The following is a 21,257-nucleotide window of genomic DNA, read 5'->3' as shown; positions in this document are numbered from 1 at the left end:
AGAGCACCCACAGCCCAGGCAGTGAAGGGGCAGCGGGGCCCAACCCCATCATCTCCACCCCCATCATCCTCATCCCCAGCACCCCCATCTCCATCATTCTTATTCTCATCATCCTCATCTCCATCATCCCCATTGTCCTCATCCCCATTCCCATCATCCTCATCCCAAGCTTTCCCATCCCTATCATCCTCATTCCCATCATCCCCATCATCTTCATCCCCATTGTCCCCATCTCCATCATCCTCATCCCCAGCATCCCCAGCATCCCTGTCCCTATCATGCTCATCCCCATCATCTCCATCATCTTCATCCCCATTGTCCCCATCCCCATCATCCTCATCCCCAGCGTCCCCAGCATCCCCGTCCCTATCATGCTCATCCCCATCATCTCCATCATCCCCATCATCTTCATCCCCATTGTCCCCATCCCCATCATCCTCATCCCCATCATCTCCATCACCCCATCCCCATTCCCAGGATCCCCAGGGTCCCCTCCTGGCCCCTTCCCACCCATTGGGGTGCTGAGCGGGGGTGCCCAGCACCGGGGCCTCCCGTGCGGAGGGTGGAGGTGCCAGGCTGGTTGTTCACACAGTTTATTTGCTCGGTTTGGGTGTCTTACAAACAACGGGAGGGACGGGGAAGGGGAGAACTTCAAACGGCTTCGGCACAAGTGAAAAGCACGGGAGCGCGGGAAGTGCACTTCAGCGGAGCCAGGCGGGATGGCGGGGGCTGGCTGGGACAGGGCTGGGGGGCACGGCTGGGCTCCCCGCTTCTGCTCGGCCCCGGCCAGCCCGGGGGGCCTGACCCTGCTGCCCACTGCTGGGGGCCGGGGGCTGGGGCCGAAGTCAACCGAGGGGCAGTGGGTGCTAAGGGTGGGAATGGGCCCCAGCTGGGGGTTGGTGGGGGATTGCAGACCCAGGGTGGGATGGGGAGAGTGGTTCTGGCCCCCAGTGAGGGGGTGGCAGGAGGTGACATGCAGCCCCACTAGGGACCTGGCCCTAACGCAGCCCCCCGGGATTGATGGGGCAGAGGCCCCACGGCATCCAGCCCCCCGCTCTGCGGCATTGCCTCCCCTTGCCCCCGGGGTGGCTGACCCCAGCCCCCTGCCCTCCCTTCCCCAGCTCTGCCTCTCGCAGAGGCTCTGGGGGCCGGGGTCCCCAAAGGAGGAAGAGGACTGCCACAGCAGCACCACAAGCCCCCCGCAGCCCCCAACCTCTCCCCTCCCCCTACAGTGACCCCACTGGGGGGAAAACCGCAGCCCAGGTGGTAACTGGGGGGCAACTGGGATGTCATGGAGGGGGTGTCACTGCTCACACAAGGGGGAGGGGAGGGAGGGAAGGCCTTGGGGGGCTGAGCCCCATCCCTGGCTGCTCTACCACACACGTTGTGGCGGGCTGGGCAAAGCCAGGGCTGCTCCGCACACGCGTTGCGGGGGGCTTGGTGGGTCCCTGGGGACAGCAGCGGTGACCCGCTGGCACTCAGACAAGGACCCCCACACTGGCTGGCTGGGACCGCGTTCCCAGCTGGCTGCACCCTGCCCAAAGCCCCTGTGCCCCCCATGCACGGGGACTGGGCGCCACCAGCACAGCCACAGCTGGCTCGGGGCAGCAGCCGTGGGGCTCCAGGTGCCAAAAGCAACCCCGTCCTGGGGCTGCACATGGGGCTCCGAGTCCCGGCATGTCTGGGACAGGGCTGGCAGGAGATGGGACGCCCCCGGGGCAGCCCGGTGCTGGGGCAGGGCCGGACTGTGTCCCCCAGCCCCGCCAGGCGCTGAGGTGGGCTCAGTCGGAGCCACGTGCCCGATGCCCATGAGATGTATCAGCTGCTGTGGCAGAAGTGCTCAGGGTTTGGGCAGCGCTCAGCACCCATGGGTGCTGCCGTGGGGCCCCCACCCTCCCCGCCTGCCCCAGCGGGTCTCAGTGGGGAGAAAACGCTGGTGCTGGTGGTGAAATCCCCGCTGAAGGGCTGGGGCATGGGGTGGGGGGAGTGGGGGAGGCTACTCGCAGTCCCAACACGGACACAGCATCTTGGGGACACCCTCTGTGGGACACCGGACCCCCAGCAGCTCCTAGTCCCAGCGCCTGGGGTGAACTGGGCTGACTCGCTGGCCTGGGGGACCTGACACTGCAGCCCGGGGCCCCGGAAAGCGGCTCTGCAAAGCTGCTGCCGCCAAGCAGCAGAGGCAGGAGGGGGATGCGGTGCTGGACCCCCTCCCGCTGCTGCAAGGAGGCACGGGAGCTACCACACCATCCCCTTCCCCATGGGGCTGGCCCCCCCCAGCTCCCCTTCCCTCACTGCCATCGCCATCCACGTTGCCCCAGGAGGACACGGGTGCCTGGCCACAGCACCGCTCAGCACCCTCAGCTGGCAGAGCCCAGTGACACCGGTGCGGCAGCCCGCGGCATTGGTACCTGGACGGTGGCAGCCGTCACCTCAAGCACCAGGGCGAGATGCTCCTGCGTGGGGGGCTGAGCCCCAGTGAGCAGAGCAGGGTCCCCTGCCCGCAGCCCTGGGGACAGGCTGGGGCTGCCCCATGGCAGCCGCGTGTGGCCCACGGCCCCCTGTGAGCTCCCATTGCGGCCGAGCATCACGGAGGGGATGCTGCCCTCAACACCCTTCCCTTGCCTGAACACGCTCCATCCTGGAGGGGCTCACGGCTTGGGGAGCCCAAGGGCGTGGGGACAAGGACATGGGATGGTGTGGGGACATCCGTGGGCAGCCGGAGGGGGGACAGCCCAGGGCCTTTCCCTGCAGGAGAAGCGGATGATGGAGATGCAGATAGAGGGGCTGGCATGGGGCTGGCTCCGTGCCTGCTGCGGGCTGGGCCAAGTGCGGGTCCCGCTGGCCACCGGGAGTCATCTACGGACGTAGCGGCGTCCTCCGATCCCCCAGCCTGGCCCGGTGGCGGGTGGGCAGCTGCCGGTGAGAGGAGGGAAAGGCTCCGGTGTCGGCAGCAGGAGGGCTCCAGCACAGGGTGAGGTGGGGGGCGTGCGTGCCGTGGGGCGAGGGGGGGTCTCTAATAAATATCACAGGCAGCGCTGGTGGGGTGCGGCGTGGGGCGGGCGTTGGGCAGGTGGGGTGAGCAATGCCACGGCCGCGGTTCGCTGCTGCCCGCTGCGGCTTCGCAGGCGCCGTGTTGGGTCTCCCCGGTTCTGCAGAAAGAGGGTCTGTGTCCGGTGGGGGAGGGAGCCCGGCGTGCCGGGGCGGTGGACCTGGCTAGCGGGGGCCGGGGCGGAGGGGGCTCGGCGGGGGCAGCCTGCTCTGGTGGTGGCGTGGGGCCGGCGGGGCTCACATCACCGTGCAGCACTTGCAGCGCTGCTTCTTCACGTCCGTCTCCTGCTCGGCCTCCTTGGCGTCTGTGGCGTTGGTACCCGGCTTCTGCCCAGCCGGGCTCTCCTCACCGGGCGGCTGGGCGGCCGCGGGCTCCAGCGCGGTGCCATTGGGCGGCGCGTGGTCCTTGTGCGCCGGCTCTGGCTTGCTCTCGGCGTCCTCGATCACCACCAGCTCGGCCTTGATGGTGCCCTCCAGCCCCAGCACCTTCTTGGTCTCGTCCTCATCCTCCACATTCTGGTAGCCCATGAAGATCATGGTGACGGGCTGCTCACGGCTGGGCTCCGTCCCCTCTCCCGGCGGCAGTACCACCGTGCTCTCCCGTGGTTTGGCTTGCAGCCCCGTGATCTCCCGCCGCGGCGTTGGCTTCTGGCTGGCTGGGCTGCTGCCGGCCCCCTCGCCCACCTTGGCCGGGGCTTCGCGCCCAGTGGCTTCGCTCAGGGTGGCCTCATCTGCCTTGTGCAGGAGCTCGTCGACCTCGGAGGAGCTGAGGGGGTGCGCCCCGTTCTGCAGGGCCCCATCCTCGGCGCTCACCGCGTGCACCACTGCGGGGACAAGAGGAGGGAGGGTGAGGGGGGCTCAGCCTGGGGGGCTCGGGCTGGGGGCACAACTTGACCTGGAAAAGCTCCTGCTGGCACTGACCCGCTCAGAGCTGGCTCCCGTGCAGCTGGGGAGCGGCACCTTCCCCTCCCCAAAGGCCCCAGCACTGAGGCTGGGACCCCCCGGCAGCACCCCACCCCCACCGAGGCCAGAGCTGCTGCTGGACCCCCCCGCATTGCCTGGCCCCTGCCCCACAGCAGACGGGGAGGCCGAAAACAAAAACCACTATGCAAGGAGCCATTCCTGGCCTTTGGCACCTCCGAAGCCTCAGACCCGGTGAGCCCTGCGGGAGCCGTGGCTGTCTGCCAGGTCACCGACAGCCGGCCAAGCTGGCCACGCTGGCCACGGCAGGACCGAGTCTGGCTGGTGCCCGGCTCCTCCAGGGTCGACACAATGCTCTGCGGCAGATCACCGCTGCCACCAGTAAGACCCCAGCGAGCGCCCAGCAGGTGCTGCCCCACCACGTCCCACCACCTGTGGCACCCAGTGGCACTGTGCCCAGGAGGGGACGGGGCTCTTCTGCCACCAAGGCGCTTTGCACGGCTGCTTGCAGCGCTGGAGGCAGCAGACGTGCGTCACAGTGAGAGCGGCCTCCGGCTCATCGCATTTTCCACTTGACCTGGGGCATCATGCGATGATCAGTGCAACAGCCTCAACAGCCAGTTGATGGAGTGATGGACGATGACCAGCCCCAGCAGGGCCAGCTCAGCTGGCACCAACGCACGGCTGCCCCGCACCCATCGCTGCCGAGGCAGCTCCTCAGCCTGTCCTAGGAGCTGGGGGTCCCGCAGCAGCCGGGGGGCTGAGCCAGGCAGCAGGTGGAGGTGAAGGCCAGCATGGCCCAGCACGGCCACAGCCACAGGGAGGGTGTTGAACAGGACTGGCCACCAGTGCAGCGCAGTTTCCTCAGAAGAAGCTGTTGGTCCACTTGGCCACCATGGTCCCCAGTAACACACCCCAGCTCCGTGGCAGGTCCTTGCCACCGACACAGCCATCCCTTGGGCGTCACCAGGCCCTTCGAAGCAGGTTCCCAAAGGTTCCCAAAAGCAGGGGCCACAGGCAGGGACCGGTCCCTATTGCCGTGCCTCCTCCGTGCCTGGCAGCCATGCTCCCCGCTGCCAGCCTGGGCGCACCGGGCTGATGTGGTGCCACTGCCACGTTCCCCACTTGTGGGACGGGCTCCTGAGCCTTGGACACAGCCGATCCTCTTCTCTGCTCTCCAGCGGTGCAGGGTCACGATGTGCAAACCAGGGCTGGTCTGTCAGGACCATCTGTGCCATGCTGCCAGGACAGATCCCACACCGGCTGGGGTGCAGGACTGGGGCCACTGGGGGGTTGCCCTCACTGGTCTCCCCGACAGCACTGGCGAGGCTGGCCGGGAGCAGCCCCAGCTCATCCCAGCCCTGGCACCTGCTGGGATGCTTGGGTGGCCTGTTCCTCATCCCCTTCCCTTTGCTCCTGACGCCTGCAAGCGATGCAGGACAGGCCGTACCTTTCAGCTCATCCTCGTACACTTTGACCCCCTGCAGACAGTGGTTCTGGGGGAGCAGGGTGGTGCTGGACAGGACCTTGGTCTCCCCAGTCACTCTGTCCTTCTCCACCGTGATCTCCACCGAGTACATGGCTGGGACACAAAGAGGACAGCACGCGTTATGGTGGCCCTGGCCCCCCCCAGCCCCAGCTCAGCGGCCGGCAGCGGGCAGGCGTGTGGCGGCAGCGGAGCGGTGCGGTGCGGTGCGGTGCTCAGCAGAGTTAGCGAGACAGCAGGCGGCAGCGGAGTGGTGAATGGCAGAGGCAGGTGTGACATCCCAGGCACAGCCCTCCTACGGGGACCCACAGGGCCATGGCCGTTCTGGCACTGCTGACATCACCTTACCTCCGCGTCTTCTGCGTCCCCTGGGCTGGAGCTCAGCCAGGCCCTGGAGGCACCAGGCAGTGCCGTGTCCGTTTGTCCGGCCGGTGAGTGGTGCCAGCTGCGGGTGCCTGGGCTGGGAGCCAGGCTCATACTTGCGGAAGGTATCATCTCCTGCTGAGGGTGCTGGTGCTGGGCAGCCCCTCCACCCCCGTGGGACAGGTGATCCTCATCATCTCTCCTTCGGCTCCTGGCCAGTCCTTGCCAGCACTGGGGTCACCTCAGCCTGGTGGCACTTTGCTCCAAGGACCCTAAGATGAGCTGTGCCCAGTGCTGGTGCCACAGCCTGGTCTGAGCCAGAGCAAACCCCTCCAGCACCAGAGCTGGCCGCAGCCCCCCCAGCGTGGGCAGCTCAGCCCCGCGCCCCTGCAAGCTCCCCGCTGGCAGCCAGCCATGGGGCCACAAACGCCGGCGCCGGGTCAGCCATGCCGGCAGCCAACGCTCCACTCCCTCGCCCCTGCGCCGAGAAGCCGCAAAGAGAGTGGGAGGCAAAGGATGAAACTGGAGCAGAGACATGGAACAGGGGTGAGGGGGAGCCCTGAACCCCAAACCGGCCATGGAGTGGAAGCGGAAACAAACCCTCTGATTGCAAATAACTGATGTTCTCTGCCTTGGGCTCGGAAAGTCATCGAGCAGTGGGGAGCAGCAGAGGCAGGGCTGCGGGGTGGGCAGCAAGCCGAGGGGCAGCGCGGGAGAGGGGGGAAGCCACCAGGAAGGAGCGCTCCTCTGGGGAAGTGGGCACCTACCTGCCTTCATCATGTCAGTGCCTTCCACCGCCTTCATGGGGCTGCTGGAGACCTTCTCGGCTGGAGATGGAGAGGAGAGATGATGGCCTGAGCCAAAACGATCGCCTGGTCGTCCATGCGCCCATGAGACGGGCCCCAGGGAGGGTGGCGTGTCCCCCCACGGCTGCCACCTGGGGTGGGCTCCCCCACCGCAGGGCACCCTGCCCAAGAGGGGACCGGGGATATGGGGATGGGGCTCTCCCAGCTCCCCCCACCCATCCAGCCCCAGTACCGGGGCAGCATGAGGGGCGGCAGGCACTGCCTCCCGAGAGCAGGAACCGCGGCCGAGGCGGGATCACCTACCCTTGACCGTGCCCAGGGGACTCTGCAAAACAGAAGGGAGAAGTTAGGGACTGCTGGGAGGTGCCACACACCCACCGCCCACACACCCATCCCCACCAGGGCAAGGAACCCTTGGCCCAGCCCTGCTGGCACAGGAGCTCCGAGGGTGACAGGGACACACAGGGTGGCCAATCCACCCAGCTCGGCTGGGACCGGGTCCCACCGCAGCCACGCCAGTCCCTGGTGCAGCCCTGCAGCAGCTCCCTGTGCCCGACCCCTCTGTCAGTGCAACCTCCCTGCTGCCGTGCCGTCACCCCAGCAGAACCAGCTCTGGTCTGGCGGGGGGTGAGCAAGCACCGATGCGCCACGCACCCCTTCTCCCCCTTCCCCCCCCAGCAGGCAGCTCTGCCCGCAGAGAGCGGCCATGCCCACCTTCTGTGTGTTGGGGATGGGCTCTGCCTTCTCCTCCTTGGCTGGCGCTGCCACCTCTGCCAGGTTCTCCCTGGTGGAAGCTGCCGAGCTGCCGTTCTCCAGCGTCTCCAGCTCCTTCTCCAGCCTGCGGGGAGAGTCGGGGCTGAGAGGCCACGGCGAGCCATGGCGCAGGCAGCCCCCACAGACCTGCGAACAGGGGCCAGCAACATGGTGCAGGGGAAAGAGGAGGCGCAAATCAGCCCCTGGGCTCACGAGGCGCAGGGACAGGCAGACCGACCTGCGTCACGGCCGTTGCCATCTCTTCACAGGGGAAAAGTGTGTGTTTGTTGGAACAAACCCAGGGGCTCCACCGGTGGGTGCTGCCCCCGTCCTTAACCCAGGCGCCCGTGGGCTGCACGCCTTCACCCGTCTCCACGGGGCGAGCGATGCTTAGGACAACGGTGGCAGCTCCACAGCTGCTGCGCAACTGGGGCGGTCGCCCCAGTGGGTGGCAGAAACTCCCCCACAGGCACCAGGCAGGGGGACTGACCCACCAGGGTCTTCCGCTGTCACCATGCAGTGACAACTGAGCCCGCCACACACTTGCCAGTGCCCTCGCTGGGTGGCATGGAGCAGCACCGCTCCATCACGTTCAGCTCCCACATACATTGCTCAAAGCCTGTTTGAGCCTTGCACGAGGGCGATTGCCCGTTCCTGGCCACCAAGCCTGGCCAAGAGCTGTGCTGGCAGCAGGGCCCCATTGGGACGCGGCAGAGGTCAGGGGAGTCCCCGTGGATTCATGTCCCTGTAAATTAGGGCCCCTCTGTCATCATGGTGGCAGCACCCCCCCGGCAGAGCCCCCCCTTAACTCCCGTCTCCCCGCAAGGCGCTGGCAGAGGAATGCACCGCACCATTAGACTGACACAAAGGCCCCTTCGTGCCTGACCCCTCTCTGCACTGATGCTCGGTAATTAACGCACAGCCGTGACTGATTGCATTCTTGCAGGCCAGCTGGGCTGCCGGGACACCTCTGTGCCAGGGGTCCCAGCCCAGGCATGAGGGGGCTGGGCAGGGGCTGAGGCTTCTCCCCCTCCAGTCTCCCACCCTGCCCCTTCCCTAGGCGCTGAGCCACCGCAGCAGGGATGGACATCCGTGGGGAACCAGCCCCCTGTTTCCCTGCCCTGAAATCATGGGTGCTGGGCACCCAGCAGACCCCCAGGGGACCCCAGCCCCACAGCTCCCACTGCCATCCTGCACAGCGTGTAGCTGACACAGCCCCAGTGTGGCTGGGGGTGTCCATGCTTGGAGGGGCTGCGGGGCTGGATGTGCTCCAGGACCAGCTGCAGCCCCCCAACAGATGCCGGACAGAGCCCAGCCGGGGGTCTCCAGCCAGAGTGGCTGAGCCCTGGCAGCACCGCAGAGGCACCTCCTCTCCTGGCAGCTCTGAGCTCCAGGATGGATGCTCTCCTCCAGGGTGGATGCTCTCCTCCGAGGGGGCCGTGGCCAAACGGAGCAAGCATGGCAGCACGCCCTGTGCCTCATGCCCAGCACATGGGACCAAGCTGCATCCCAGTGTCCCGGCTGCCCACGACTTGGGTGCCCTCCAAGTGCACCCCACCCCCACCCCATCCCATTACCTCTGGATGGTTTCCTCCAGCTCCTTGGTCTTCACCTCGTCCTCCTGCATCTGCTTCTTCATGGCCTCGTCCTCCTCGGAGGCTGAGGCTGGGGCCCCCTCCAGCAGCCATCTCTCCCGCAGAGCCTTGGACTGGGGAGCAGAAGGGGGTCACGGTCCTGCCACCCCCCCAGCCGGGGGGCCCCCCACGCAGAGGCAGCCCGGGGGTCCCGGGGGAACCTCACCTTGAGATGCTGCAGCTGCCGCCTGTCATCCTCGAGCTGCCGCCTTTTGTTCTCGATCTCTGTCTGACGTTTCCGCTTCTCCTGGAGGGACGAGAGCGGCAGAGCTGGGGGCGGCGTGGGGGGGGGGGGGGGGGCGATGCCAGGCATCACTGGGGTGGGGGCACCTCTGTCCCAGCTGGGGCAGCATCCCCACAGTGAGGAGGAGCGAGGAGTGGGGGGTGAGGGGCTCCCGTGGGGCGTGGGGTCTGACATGGGGACCCAAGCCATGCCCGGGCTGTGAGACTGGCCCTGGGGGTAGCCCACCGGGAGCTCCCCACCCCTGCATCACGCCCCTGCCTTCATGGGGGAAACTGAGGCACGGAAAGTGCAGAGAAATTAGGGCAGAACCTGGGCTCTGTTCACCGCCTCAAAACGTTGCCTTCCCCTCGCCGGCTCCGAGCGAGCTGCCAGTGCCGGGGGGAGCCAGCCCCCACCACCTCTCCCACCCCCCTGCACGTCCTGGGGCTGGCCCAGAGCATTTCAGCAGAGTCAGTCCCAGCCTGGGAAGCGCCACCCGCTTTCTTTCTCCTCTGGCCCAGAACAATTTGCCCTTTGTGCAGCAGAGATCGGCTGGTAGCGGGATGGGACAGGGAAGCTGGCAGCCCGCGGCGGGCAGGGAAGCTGCTGTGGGGCAGCGACGGGGTTTAAAACCAGCCCAGTGCCCTGCTCTGTGCCGGGAAGTGGCTGCCCAGCACGGCCCCCATCTGCTTGCTAATTAATATAATTACTAGTGCCCATAGCGGGCATGGCTGGATCATGTGCCATCCTCAGCCCTTCCCTGGGAAAGGGTGAGGGGGGAATCATCACTCATTTCCCTCTCACTCGGGGCTCATCAAGACGCTGCTTCATTAATTAAACCTTCCAGCTACCCACTGCTTGCTCTGTCCCCATTTCAGCAACGCAGCCAAGCCCTGCCGACCCTGCACCCCAGCCGTGGCACATCCCCGGGCAGAGCCGACGCAGGACAGGATTCTCTGGCATGGGCTCCTGGAGGTCCTGGAGCCCCCTGCAGCTCCTGCCCCTGCCTGCAGCCCCGGGAGCAGCTTTCTGGGCCAAAGCCCCTGCACCGACCCCCTCCTCCCCGCTGGTGTCTGCCCCACGTGCCACAGGCGATGGCACAGGGATGTTGGGATGCCAGCTCAGGGTCCGGCGTGCTTGCGGCGTGGGGGGGACTCACCGCGATGGCCTGCAGCCTCTCCTGTTGAAGGGTGCTGGCCTCCACAACCCTGCAAGGGAGCAGAAAGAAGCAGTGAAGAGCGCGGCCACCCCGGCGGAGGGGAGGTGTGGGCAGCAAGGGAACGGGGACACCGTGCCACCAGCGCACAGGACACAGCACACGGACAAAGGCTCTTCCACTGGCTGCTGCCTCCCCTTCCCCTCGGCATCGCAGAGCTGAGTACCCCTCGCCTGCACAGCTCCTCCAGGCCTGCCTTGGACCCCTGCCCTGCCCCAATGCCCTGGGCCAGGCACCTTGCCCAGCACATGAGGGTGACACGGTGCAGCTGGACCTGCTCCTCCTGCAGCTGTGGCACAGATGGAAACGGTGACCACGGAGGGGCTGGAGCAGGATGGTGCTGGCCACCCCTGCGCTTCAACCTGGCTCAGACTTTCCATTCCAAGCCCATTCCTTGGCTGCTGACACCCTTCCCGGACAGTGACCTTTCCAGGCTGCGTGCACAGGCACACGCACGCCCACGTGCACGGACACACGGACACGCACAGACACACACACTGCAACAGGCTCTGCTCCAGCTGGGGTTCACCCGCCTCCACAATGTGAAGGACCATGGCTGTGCCCGGGGATGCTGCCAGCCGCAGCCGCTCACCCCGACACAGCTCTCCCGGGTGCAGCCAGGCCCCAGGGTGCCACGAGGAGGGGGTACCCCAACACCCCGCAGCCAGGTGTCCACGCACCCGCCTTCCCGTGTCCCAGCGGTGCCAGTGCCCCAGACCAGCCTGACCGGCAGTGCAGCCACATGGGGCCGGCGAGAGCCCCCACGGCACAGAGCATCAGGTGCAGGTTGGGCAGCCGAGAGAGCCACAGAGCAGGGCTGAGGATGGCTGCCCGGGGCGGCTGTGACTGGGGATGCTCAGGCGCCACAGGGAGCCGGCTGGCTGCTTGCCAGGTGATGCTAACGAAGTGCTTCGCTGTGACAGTAATTAGGGTGGGAGGCACGGAGGTATCGTTAGACGATGGATCATTGCCACTTGCTTCTCAGAGCAAGGAACAGCAGAGCCTGCGAGGGGGCAGCTGCACAGGCAGCTGCTCTGGAGGAGACACCGGCATGGAGGCACTGGTCCGGACTCCAGCGCCTGCGGCTGAGCCTCCTTTCGGCTGCTCCCTCGCACCTGGGGCCGCCTGCGCTGCTGCCCTGGGCGAGCAGGAGTTGACGAGACCCTGGTGGGGGGTCTGCACCCCCCAGTCCAGAGTGGGGTCCGGCTCTGGGCCCTGCCCGTGGCTGTTCCTGCAGAGGCAGTGGAGGGGAGAGCTCTTGGACATCATTTGTGCCAGCGGTTCAGTGCACATCCATCGTTGCAGCTCCCAGGGGCTCCTGCCCTGGCCGAGTGTGCGAGGCCGGGAGGGTGGATGTGCGGGGGGCGGCAGGACAACCCTGCACCCAGCTCCATCCTGCATGCCCCGCCGGGCCCCAGGGCTCTGAAAGCAATTAAAACCAGACAGACAGTCCCTTCCCAGCAGGCAGGAGGGAGGAAGAGGAGCAGTCGCAGGACCACCAGCAGTCCCAGCCCATGAGGAGCAGCAAGGGGAGAGGGGGGGACAGGGAAGGGTGGGCAGCGCCATGTCCCCAGCACAGCAGGAAAAGCCTTTAGCAAGGAGCGAGTGTCAGAAGCCTGGTCCCACCCCAGCCTAGGCACGGCTGTGCGCTCGGGGGCACCCAGCAGCTCGGGGGCCACAGACCCGCTGGCACAGGCTGAAGCCAACCCTGGCTACGTACGGCACCAACCACAGCAGGAGCTGAGCCGAGGCCCAGGGGGGGCAGCCCCAGCCCGGCTCGGGGTGCCTGTTTTGGAAGACAACACGGACTCCGAGGTGATGCCCAACACCCACAGGCCGCGGGCACCGTGGCGGGGGGCAATGGCCCTGCTCCCCGGCTTCCTCCTCATCCTTCCTCTCCCCCCACTGCTGAACCGTCTGCTCCCTGGGGATGCAGGCTGGGCTCTGCAGATGGCCCAGGGCCGGGGGTGGCGTGGGCAGGAGAGCTCCTCCGCGCTCCCACTACCGGCTTTTTCCAGTGATGGTTTTACACATGGGGCGGGCATGGGCTGCCGCACCCCCCCCACAGTACCTCCCTGGGGCACACGTGTCCTCGCACACATGTGTGCCCTCGCATGAGTCCTCCACCGGAGCGGACAGCACACACCTGTGCAAGAGCTGATCTTTGCAACAGATCCAAGAGGCTCCGCTGGGGCAAAAGGACCCCCTGCCTCCCCCTGCCTCTTCCTCCAAGCCAACAATTAACGAAAAGCTGTTCAGAGCCGCCCCGTCCTCCCCTCACCCCGCACCCCGCCATCCTGGCGGCGCGTGAAATCCAGGCCAGAAAAACAAACCAGGGAAGGCGTCGCTTTTGTAGCGGTTATTTTTGTGCTGTTCGCGGCAACGCGGTGACTGTTGTGCACACGCAGGCGCACACCCGCCGCCTCCCATGTGTCACGCCTGGCAGCCCGCGGCCCCACACTGCACCCTGGACACGAATTAAATAATTATAAAGCCAAAGGGAGTTGGGGTGTCTGCAAGTCCCTTTGCTGTCCCTGTTCCCTGCCTGGCTGCGTGGGGGCTGAGGGTCCCTGGTAAAGGGACAATGGGGGGGCAAGGGGCTGACCCTGCTCCCTCCCTGACTGTCCCCATCACCAGCTGCCCCCTGACCCCCCCCCCCCAGCAGGAACCGCTCCCTTGTGGGGAGAGGGGCTGGGGACAGCAGGTTTCCCTCCGGACACAGGGGAACTTTCTCAGGAAAGAGGGATCAAAAGCAGCTGCATGACTCGGAGCTGTGACAAGGACAGCGATGGACCCGGTGGTCTCTCACGGGACACTCCCAGCACGCGGGAGTGGGGACCAGGGGGACACAGGGCCCTGACGGGGGGAGCACGCAGCGGGCGCTGGCAGCAGCACCCACATCACCGCCCTACACCCTACCCCCAGCTCCAGCCCGAGGGGTGAGACCTCCCCTTTCCCCCCCAAACCAGCGAGGAACCCCTCGGGATTCGGGGCAGCTGGGGCGGCTCTCTGTGGAGACAGATTATGTGCAAAAGGTGACAGGAGGGACCAGCCCCCCGCTGCCCCTGCCCCCTGCCCCGAGCCAGGGCCACCCTTTGCCATGGCCCCCTCCCTGCCAGAGGCTGCTGGACACCCCCCCCAGCCAGCTCTCGGCCCCCCGCAATCAGGGGGCCCTGGCCCTGTGCCTCTCCTGGATTTTGCCCCATTCCATGGATCCAAACTTTTGCAGCATTCCTGAAACGTTCTGTTCTGCTTTTCCTCCCTCCTCCATCCTCTTTATTTTCCATTATTTGCTACAGTCTCCGCATTCCCGGGTCGAACGCCAGGAATCTTCCTGGCCCAGGGAGAGACGCAAATCAGGCTGGATGCCCCTTGCCGCCCCCTCCCCCCCCGCAGCCTGTGCACCCCAGCCCTGCTGCGGGCTCCATCACTCCCAGACCCCAGCAAACGGCAGGCAGCGGGGGGATCACCCTGCTGCCCCCAGACCCCAGACCCATGCACCGAGTGATGAGGGGGCAGGATGGGTGGAGGGGTCCCCTGCCCCACCCACCCCACCCCTCGCCAGCCCCCGGCTCCCACCGGCCCCTGTCCCTGGAGGCGCCGACAGGGACCCCGCTGCTGGGGACAGGATGGGGGGGCAGCCCCTCCCCAGGCCGCGGCACAAAGCGGAGCAGCCCCCCCCCCGGGGCCGCGGCGGGCGGGCAGCCCCAGGCCGGTGCCGGTGGGGCCCCGCAGCCTCCTGTGACTGATGGCTCCGGCGAGCCGGGAGGCGGTTCCCTGGCAACGGCGCCATGGCAACGGCGCCATGGCAACGGGCGAGCCGCCGGGTTGGGGGATGCGCAGCGCGGGCGGAGGGACCAGCCCGCCCCCCACCCCCCCCCGGCCCGGGAGCCCCCGGGGCCACCCTGCAGCAGCTCCCCACGTCCTGCACGCCGGCACCAGTGGCAGGCCAAAGCCACAGCATCTCCAGAGCATCCCTGGAGGCCTCAGCTACACCAGCATGAGCTCCGGATCCATCCTGGGTGCCAGGGCCACAAGGCGAGCCCAGGGCCACCGAGCCCCTCAGGAACCACGAGCCCAGAAAAGAAGCCCAGAGCGATCCCTCCCTCCCCCCTCATTTCACCGGGTCTCATGAGCTCCGGTCAACAGGCTCAGGCTTTTCCACCCGGTGTCTGCCGTGTGCGAGTCCCAGCCCTGCCGGTCCCAGGGCAGCTCCTCGAGCCGATTCCGGATGCACCGCATGGCAGGGAAGGCCAGGGGCCGTGGCACAGGAGATGAGGTCGAAAGGACCAGGGACGCGGGTGGCACTGGGGGATGATGCCCCGGGAACTCCCACCCGCAGAAGCAGCAGCCCCTGGACCCGCAGACAGACCCACACACACGTGTGAGCACGCACGCGCCCCGTGCACATACCCGCGCTCTGCCTTGGCTCTCCAGCTCTTTCCAGCCCTGCTGATGCTGCCGTTTCCTACCATCACAAGGGAAGCCCGTGACCTTTTGTCTCCTCCCCGCCTGACATGAAACAATAATGTTTATTTGCCTTCCACTGTTTTTTCCCATTAGCTCATCCAAATGTGCGAAGAGCCATTTCAAGCCGCTCCTTCGCTCCCCTGACCTCTGTTCCCTTTCCACCCGCTCAGCTCTGAGCCGGGGGAAGGCAGGGAGAGAGCCCTGCACAGGGGCACTGCCACCCGGACCCCCGGACCGACACCAGCGTGCCACGGCTCTGGGGAGATGAGGGGGTGCAGGGCCCAGAGGCTGCATAAATGGCAGCACTGGTGGCAGCTGAGAGCCCAGCACTGATTTGTATCACCGTCCCTGTGCCAAAGCTGGGTCCCTTGGCCAGGCCCAGCGTGATGCTACCGTGGGGAGCGTGCCTGCGGGGAGGCTGCGAAGCCTCGGTCACAAAGCCATTAGCAGTGGGGCTGCTATCGAATGCCCTTGTTGGCAGCAGGCACAGAGGGGAGGGGGCCATAGCAGCCCGGGGGCTGGCACTTATCGACCTCAAAGGCAGATAAATCCACGGGCAGCGACTCGGGCAAGGATGGCCAGGAAGCTGCGCTGCCGAGGAGCCACATGTCAGGTCCGACCCCCCTGCTGAGGTCTGGGTGACACAGGGGCTGCTGTGACACAGCCCCATGGTGCTGGCTGTCTGCACCCCGCAGCTGGCTACACGGCCATGGTGCTCAGTCCCACTCCTTCCCTCCCGGTGAGCCATGCCTTCCCCATGCTCCTGCTGCCTGCACAGCCCCGCAACGCTGCTGCCCTGGGAGAAGATGGGGACAGGGGGGAGAAGGGGGAGGCGGGAGGAGGAGATGGCAGCCCCAGGCTCCCGAAAACGCAGGATGCATTAGAGCAAGCAGAGCTGCCTGATTGATTCTCCGGGCTGAGACGTGGGCTGGGAGTGCCAGGAGAAAATGGATCCCATGAATATTTGATGAACAGAGGCTTGGGGAGGGAGTTTGATTGGAAAATTACAGATCTTTCAAACAATGGTTCAAGTGCCCTCCAAACACTTGGGTTTCCAGCTCCCTTCCAGTAAGAGGAGCAAGGCTCCACCAGGAAACTCCCCCACGATTTATGAATGAGAGCGGAGCCGGCCTCTCCCCATGACTGGGAGCGCTGACCAGCTGGGACAAGCTGGCCTGGGACATGGCACCCGGCTCCCCACCACCGGTGGCCTCGGTCACATCACTTGGTCCTTGGGTTGCTGTTCACAAGGCAGCGTGGCTGGCCCAGCCAGACGCCATGAACACAGGCACGTACAAGGCTCCAAGGTGCCGGCAGGAATGTGGCTCCTGCCCGGGCTCCTGGCAGAGGCACCCCAGGGAGCCCCAGGCACCCGCAGGGAGCCCGGTCCTCGGCGCCAAGCCAAGGGGCTGGGCTCAGCCCACATCCAGCCATGCTCCACCAGGAAACACCTGTCTGGGACAGGATCTGCCCCGGCTCCTCTCCCTCCTCCCAGGCTGCTCCAGGGCTCATCCTCGCCCCTGAGAACGGCTTCTGTCTGGGGCCCGGGGGCTCGCTCGCTTCCGGATGGAATAAAGACAAACTCGGGAAACCGGGCTCCTGTGCACGCCTCTGCCTCCAGCCCAGAGCTCTGCGCCTCCACCAGCCCTGCCCCAGCGCACGTCACCTCCCCAGCCTTCCTCCTGGCCCTTCCTCGCTGCTGGAGACGAGCCCACGCCACAGCCCGGCTGAGCCCAGCACGGCACAGACCCCACGGCGTGAGCCACCGACCCTGCGTGGGGAAAGGAGCTGCTTCTGGGCAAGAAGCAGGAGTGTCAGCACCGGCAGCTTCCCGGGAAACTGGTCCAGTTCCTGCCCAGTTGCACAGGTCTGGGCAAGAGGCCCCATCCCATGGCCAAACTCTGCACCCTGAGATCCACCAGCCCCGGGCAGGCCTGGGGTGCTGTTGTGTGACCATCTGTGGCTTCCTCGGGAAGCACTGGGCAGGGTGATGGTGCTGTCCCCTCGGCTGCACACAGGGCCAGACCTGGCCCCCTCCAGCTGCCTGCGGCCAGCTGGGAGGCAGCGATGGTCCAGCCTGGGGAGCATTAGATGGGTTCCGCTTCTCCCCAGAGGCCGGCGGAGAGCAGGATCTCCAGTCCCTTCCCAAAGGGCTGCCAGCTTATTCCCCAGGCAGAAATCTCCCTCCTTCCCTCGGGCACAACTGTCAGCTTTGGATCAGGGCTGGACAGGGTCGGGAGAGTTCCCACTCCGAGGAGACCCCAGACCCAGAGAGGAGAGCAGAGACAAACTACCAGAGCAGCCAGACATGGAGATGCAAAATCTCCAGCTGCTCAAGAGCATCCGTGGCAGCGGGAGCAGGGACAGACCAGCAGCCCTGACAGGACCAGCACAGCTTTCACAAGAGCTGGAAGCTTTCAGCCAAACCTCCCCAGGCACCAGTGGCTCCCGGCAGCCAGGACCCTCCTCCAGCCACTGCCAGTGCCAAGGCAAAGCAGGAGCCAAAGCAAGGCCAGCAGCACGCTCCCCAGCACCCGTTATCTGCCGCAGAGCCAGGCCGACACCAGAAGAGCACCTCGCTGTGCGCCCACCCGCCCTGAGACCCTCCTAAACCCCCAGCCCCATGACCAGGCTCTGGATCTGAGGGAGCAGGATTGACCTGGTGAGACCCAGTGCAGAGGTGCCGGAGCTGCAGGTCCCCCGTCGGTAAACCCAGACCCCCCCAGGGGAGCACGTCTGGGCATTTTAACCACTGACTTTTGCACGTTTATCCCAGCCCAAAAGCTCAGGAGCCTCCTCCTGAAGAGCCGCAGCCCCCGAGCAGCTGGAGGGGCCGCACCGGCGCTGCCCAGGTGGGAGCCACGTGCGCCCTGTTTCACTTTGCGGCTGCACCCCACGCCCACGGACAGGACCGCAGGGAAGATGCTGCTCCCACAGCTCGGTGGGGCGAGCCCCCCTGGGTCCCCCCGGGCTTTCACTCAAAGGGAAGGGCCATCGGCAGGTCCAGCGCATGGTGCTGGTGGGAGGGAAGCCCCCGTGCCCCTCGGCCCTCGCTGGGAGGGTCTGTCCAGAGCCTCCACTGCCAGGGGAGAGCAGAGTGGGGTGAAAGGCAGCGTGCGGAGCCTGGGGGCAGGAGCCACCACCCTGCCTGGTGCCGTCGCCTTCAACCCCAGCCCTCGACGCCTTCACCCCAGGAAACGCTGCGCCCGGTCCCTGCAGCTCCTCATCCCACTCCCCAGGGCGCATCGCCCCCCTCAGCTCTGCCCTTCCCCTCGCTGCCTTTTGGCAAGTCACGGGCCCATTTTCCTCCCCACAGAGGCCCTTTTCTGAAGGGACCGATGCACAAGGCGCTGCCAAAAGCCATGGACCTGCCTTGGCAAGCTCTCGCACCGCAAAGCCTCTGGCCCCTCCAGCAGCAAGGGGAACTGCTCTGCTCCCCCAGCCCCGCAGACGCTGTGCCCCGGCCTCCAAGACACCCCCAGGCCCCCCCGGGTGCTCAGCCCTCAGCCAGCCAGAGCCCACCCCGACCCCAGGAGGCCACCATCCCATCCCTCGCCAGCCCCCCCAGCTCCACAGGGCTCCCCAGGTGGGAGGCAGAGGGTGTTGAGCATGGGAGCATGGGGAGCATGGGAGCATGGGGAGCAGGACCTGTTGAGTGCCCAGCACCTCGCTAGCAGGCGGCCAGGTCATGGGTGCAAGACGAGGTGACCCTGAGGAGCTGCCCCCGGCCTGGCTGCCCCTGGGAAGCCCCCAGTGCCAAACCCAGGGGATGCTGGGGGTCCCCTTGTTTGCCATGGTGGGGAGCACAGCCACGGGAGGGAAGGGGAGGCCTGGGTGAGCCAGGGCCAGCCCAGCCGGCTGCTGTGGCTGGTGCCCGGCGCGTTGAGCAGCCAACCAGCCCCGTGCCATCCTGGCACCAGCACGCTGCGGCCGGCAGCTGCCGGGATCCCTGAGGGGCACAACCAGCGCGTGGGCAGGATGGTCCCCAGCTACTGGCCTCCACCTGCTCCCTCCATCCCCCAGCTGCCCGCCAAGCCCCGTGCCCGGCTCCGAGCCCGTCTGCAGGCACCGACCGACCGGGCAGGGCCCCAGCACAGCACACAAAGGATAAGGCCAGGGCAGGGGAGCGACTCTCCAGGGGGGACCCGGTGTGCGAGGACCCCCCCCCCCGTTGCAGCCGGGTCTCTCAGCAGAGGGCTGGGGGGTGCGTGTGCAGGGAGGGGTCCGTGGCTCGCAGCCACCCACTCACCCCAGCCACACGCAGCGGCAACAACAGGTTCAAAACACAAAAATAAACGCCCTTCCCACCCCTTCGCTTCCCGCACCGCTGCCAGCGGATCCTCACCCTCCCGGCAGCCCCCGTGCCTCCACCGCTGTACCCCAAGCCAGCGCCTCAGCACCCCACAGCAGGGCAGGGAGCCGGGGAGGGGCAGCACCTGCTGAGCACCCTCGGGAGGATGTGAGGGCCCGGTATTGGGGTCCTGAGCCCCAGCACTGAGGGGATGCGAGCCCCCAGTATTGGGGTCCTAAGCCCCAGCATCTGGGGGGGTGAGCCCCCCATTTTGTGGTCACTAACCCTGGTGCAGGGGGGGATGCAAGCCCCCGGTTTTGGGGTCCCAAGCCTCAGTATCGCGGGGATGCAAGACCCTGGTATTGGGGTTCTGAGTCTCCAGGAGCAGGGGGATGCGAGCCCCTGGGTTTGGGGTCCCGAACCCCGGCATCGGGGTGGGATATGAGCCCCGGCATGGGCTCCATGAGCCCGCGGTGTGGGGTTCCCACCGCCCCGGTGGGGGGGGTCCCAAGCCCTGGCACCCGGCGGGGGGGGCACTCCCGGTACTGCGGTGCTCAGCCAGCGGCCGGGGGGGGGGGGGGGGGGGGGCGCGGCCCGGTGCCGGGGTCCCGCGTCCCGCGGCGGCGGCCCGGCCGGCTCCGGTACTCACTCCATTTTCCAGGCGGGCTGGGGGGCGGCGGCGGCGGCTCCGGCGGGGTCGGGCCGGGCGAGGGGCGGCGGAGCGGGGCCGGCGGCCGCCGGCGTCCCGGCGCTCAGGGCCCGGCGGGCGGCGGCATCCCCGGCGGGGCTGCGGGATGCGCAGGGATGTCGGGGCCGCGCCGGTGCTCCCGCCTCCCGCACAGCTCCGTCTGCCGGGCGCGGCCCGCCACTGCCGCCGCCCCTCACCCGGCCTCGGGGCGCGGCGCTCCCCGCCCGCCGCTACCGGCGCCCCGGGGGCTGCGGCTGCTGCTGGGGCGCGGGGGGGGGACCGGGGGCGCGGGGCTGCGGGCGCTGCGGGCCCCGTGTCCAGGGCAGCACGGCCAGGATGCACCCCCCTCGGGAGAGTGCCCCCGGGGCCGGGGGGTGCCGGGAGCGCGGGGCGGGGGGCTGCCGGCCCCGTGTCCAGAGCAGCACGGGCAGGATGCCCCTTCCCCACCCCGGGAGGGCGCCCCCGGGGCTGCGGCTGCTGCTGGGGCGCGGGGGGGGGGACCGGGGGCGCGGGGCGGGGGGCTGCGGGCGCTGCCGGCCCCCTGTCCAGGGCAGCACGGGCAGGATGTGTGTCCCCCCCTCCCGGGAGGGTGCCCCCCCGGTACTGCTCCGGCCAAAGGCCATGGCTCGCCCCGCGCCACGGCCTCCGCACCCCCCCGCATGCAGCCCTGCCAGTGGAGGGCGACCGGGGAGGGGATGGAGAAGGGGGGAGCCTGGGATGTGCACCCCCCGCCCCCCGGCTACTCCGCCGTTTCCCAACGCAGCGGTCGCGTTGGGCAAACTGACACAGGAAGCCCCCAGCCACCCCCAGCCACGGCCCCGTTGGGAAACGTGCCTGCTGCCGGGGGGAGAGCTCCCTGCTTGGCCCGGGAGCAAGCCCAGCTCTGCAGTAAGGGGCACCCCAGCAGCGGGGCCTCCATCCCCCCACCCTGGCACCCCCACCCCGGTACAGCCTATCGCCCTCCTTGCACCCCAGTGGGTGTGCTGTGAGTGACCCCGGTGAGTGTGCTCCTGGGCCCCTTCCCCCCAGCCATCCTCCCCCCCCCCCCCGGGAGACCCACTAGCCTCCCTCCCACCCTCTTGCTTTGCAGGGTGACTCTGGGGGACCCCTGATCTTCAGGAAGAAGGTTTACAGTATTGTCTTGTTCTCTGGGAACAGATGTGGGGACCACCAGTACCCTGACATCTACACCAAGATGGAGTAGGAGCAGGCAGCCCCACCACCCACAGCACCGCCGCAGAGCTGGGTGGGCTCTGGAGGGGCCCATAGACACGGTGGGTCTGAGCCCAGCCCAGCCCTGCATGACCCACAGCGGAGGGGTCTGAGGATGGGGTGGGGCCCTGCTGCTCCCCCCT

At 67.4% G+C, this 21,257-nt stretch overlaps 1 protein-coding gene across 3 annotated transcripts; it reads right to left on the bottom strand.

Annotated features, from left to right (window-relative positions):
- Positions 1–576: 576 nt before the first annotated feature.
- Positions 577–20,121, bottom strand: PALM (paralemmin). 3 transcript variants are annotated; one of them, XM_055806333.1, is made up of 9 exons: positions 19,864–20,121; positions 10,397–10,445; positions 9,181–9,261; positions 8,958–9,088; positions 7,342–7,465; positions 6,931–6,952; positions 6,589–6,648; positions 5,423–5,554; positions 577–3,875 (listed from the first exon to the last, which is right to left on the bottom strand). In XM_055806333.1, the coding sequence occupies exons 1-9, from the start codon at positions 19,866–19,868 to the stop codon at positions 3,289–3,291; spliced, it is 1,191 nt and encodes a 396-aa protein (XP_055662308.1). In that variant the 5' UTR covers positions 19,869–20,121; the 3' UTR covers positions 577–3,288. The 3 variants fall into 3 exon arrangements, with proteins under 3 accessions (XP_055662308.1, XP_005240940.2, XP_055662307.1); XM_005240883.3 differs by lacking the exon at positions 19,864–20,121 and adding an exon at positions 14,577–15,755; XM_055806332.1 differs by lacking the exons at positions 5,423–5,554; positions 19,864–20,121 and adding an exon at positions 14,577–15,752.
- Between the last annotated feature and the right edge of the window lie 1,136 nt (positions 20,122–21,257).

The sequence above is a fragment of the Falco peregrinus genome, chromosome 5, assembly GCF_023634155.1.
Source record: "Falco peregrinus isolate bFalPer1 chromosome 5, bFalPer1.pri, whole genome shotgun sequence".
NCBI lineage: Eukaryota > Metazoa > Chordata > Aves > Falconiformes > Falconidae > Falco > Falco peregrinus.
This window is presented reverse-complemented; position numbering and strand designations above follow the sequence as displayed.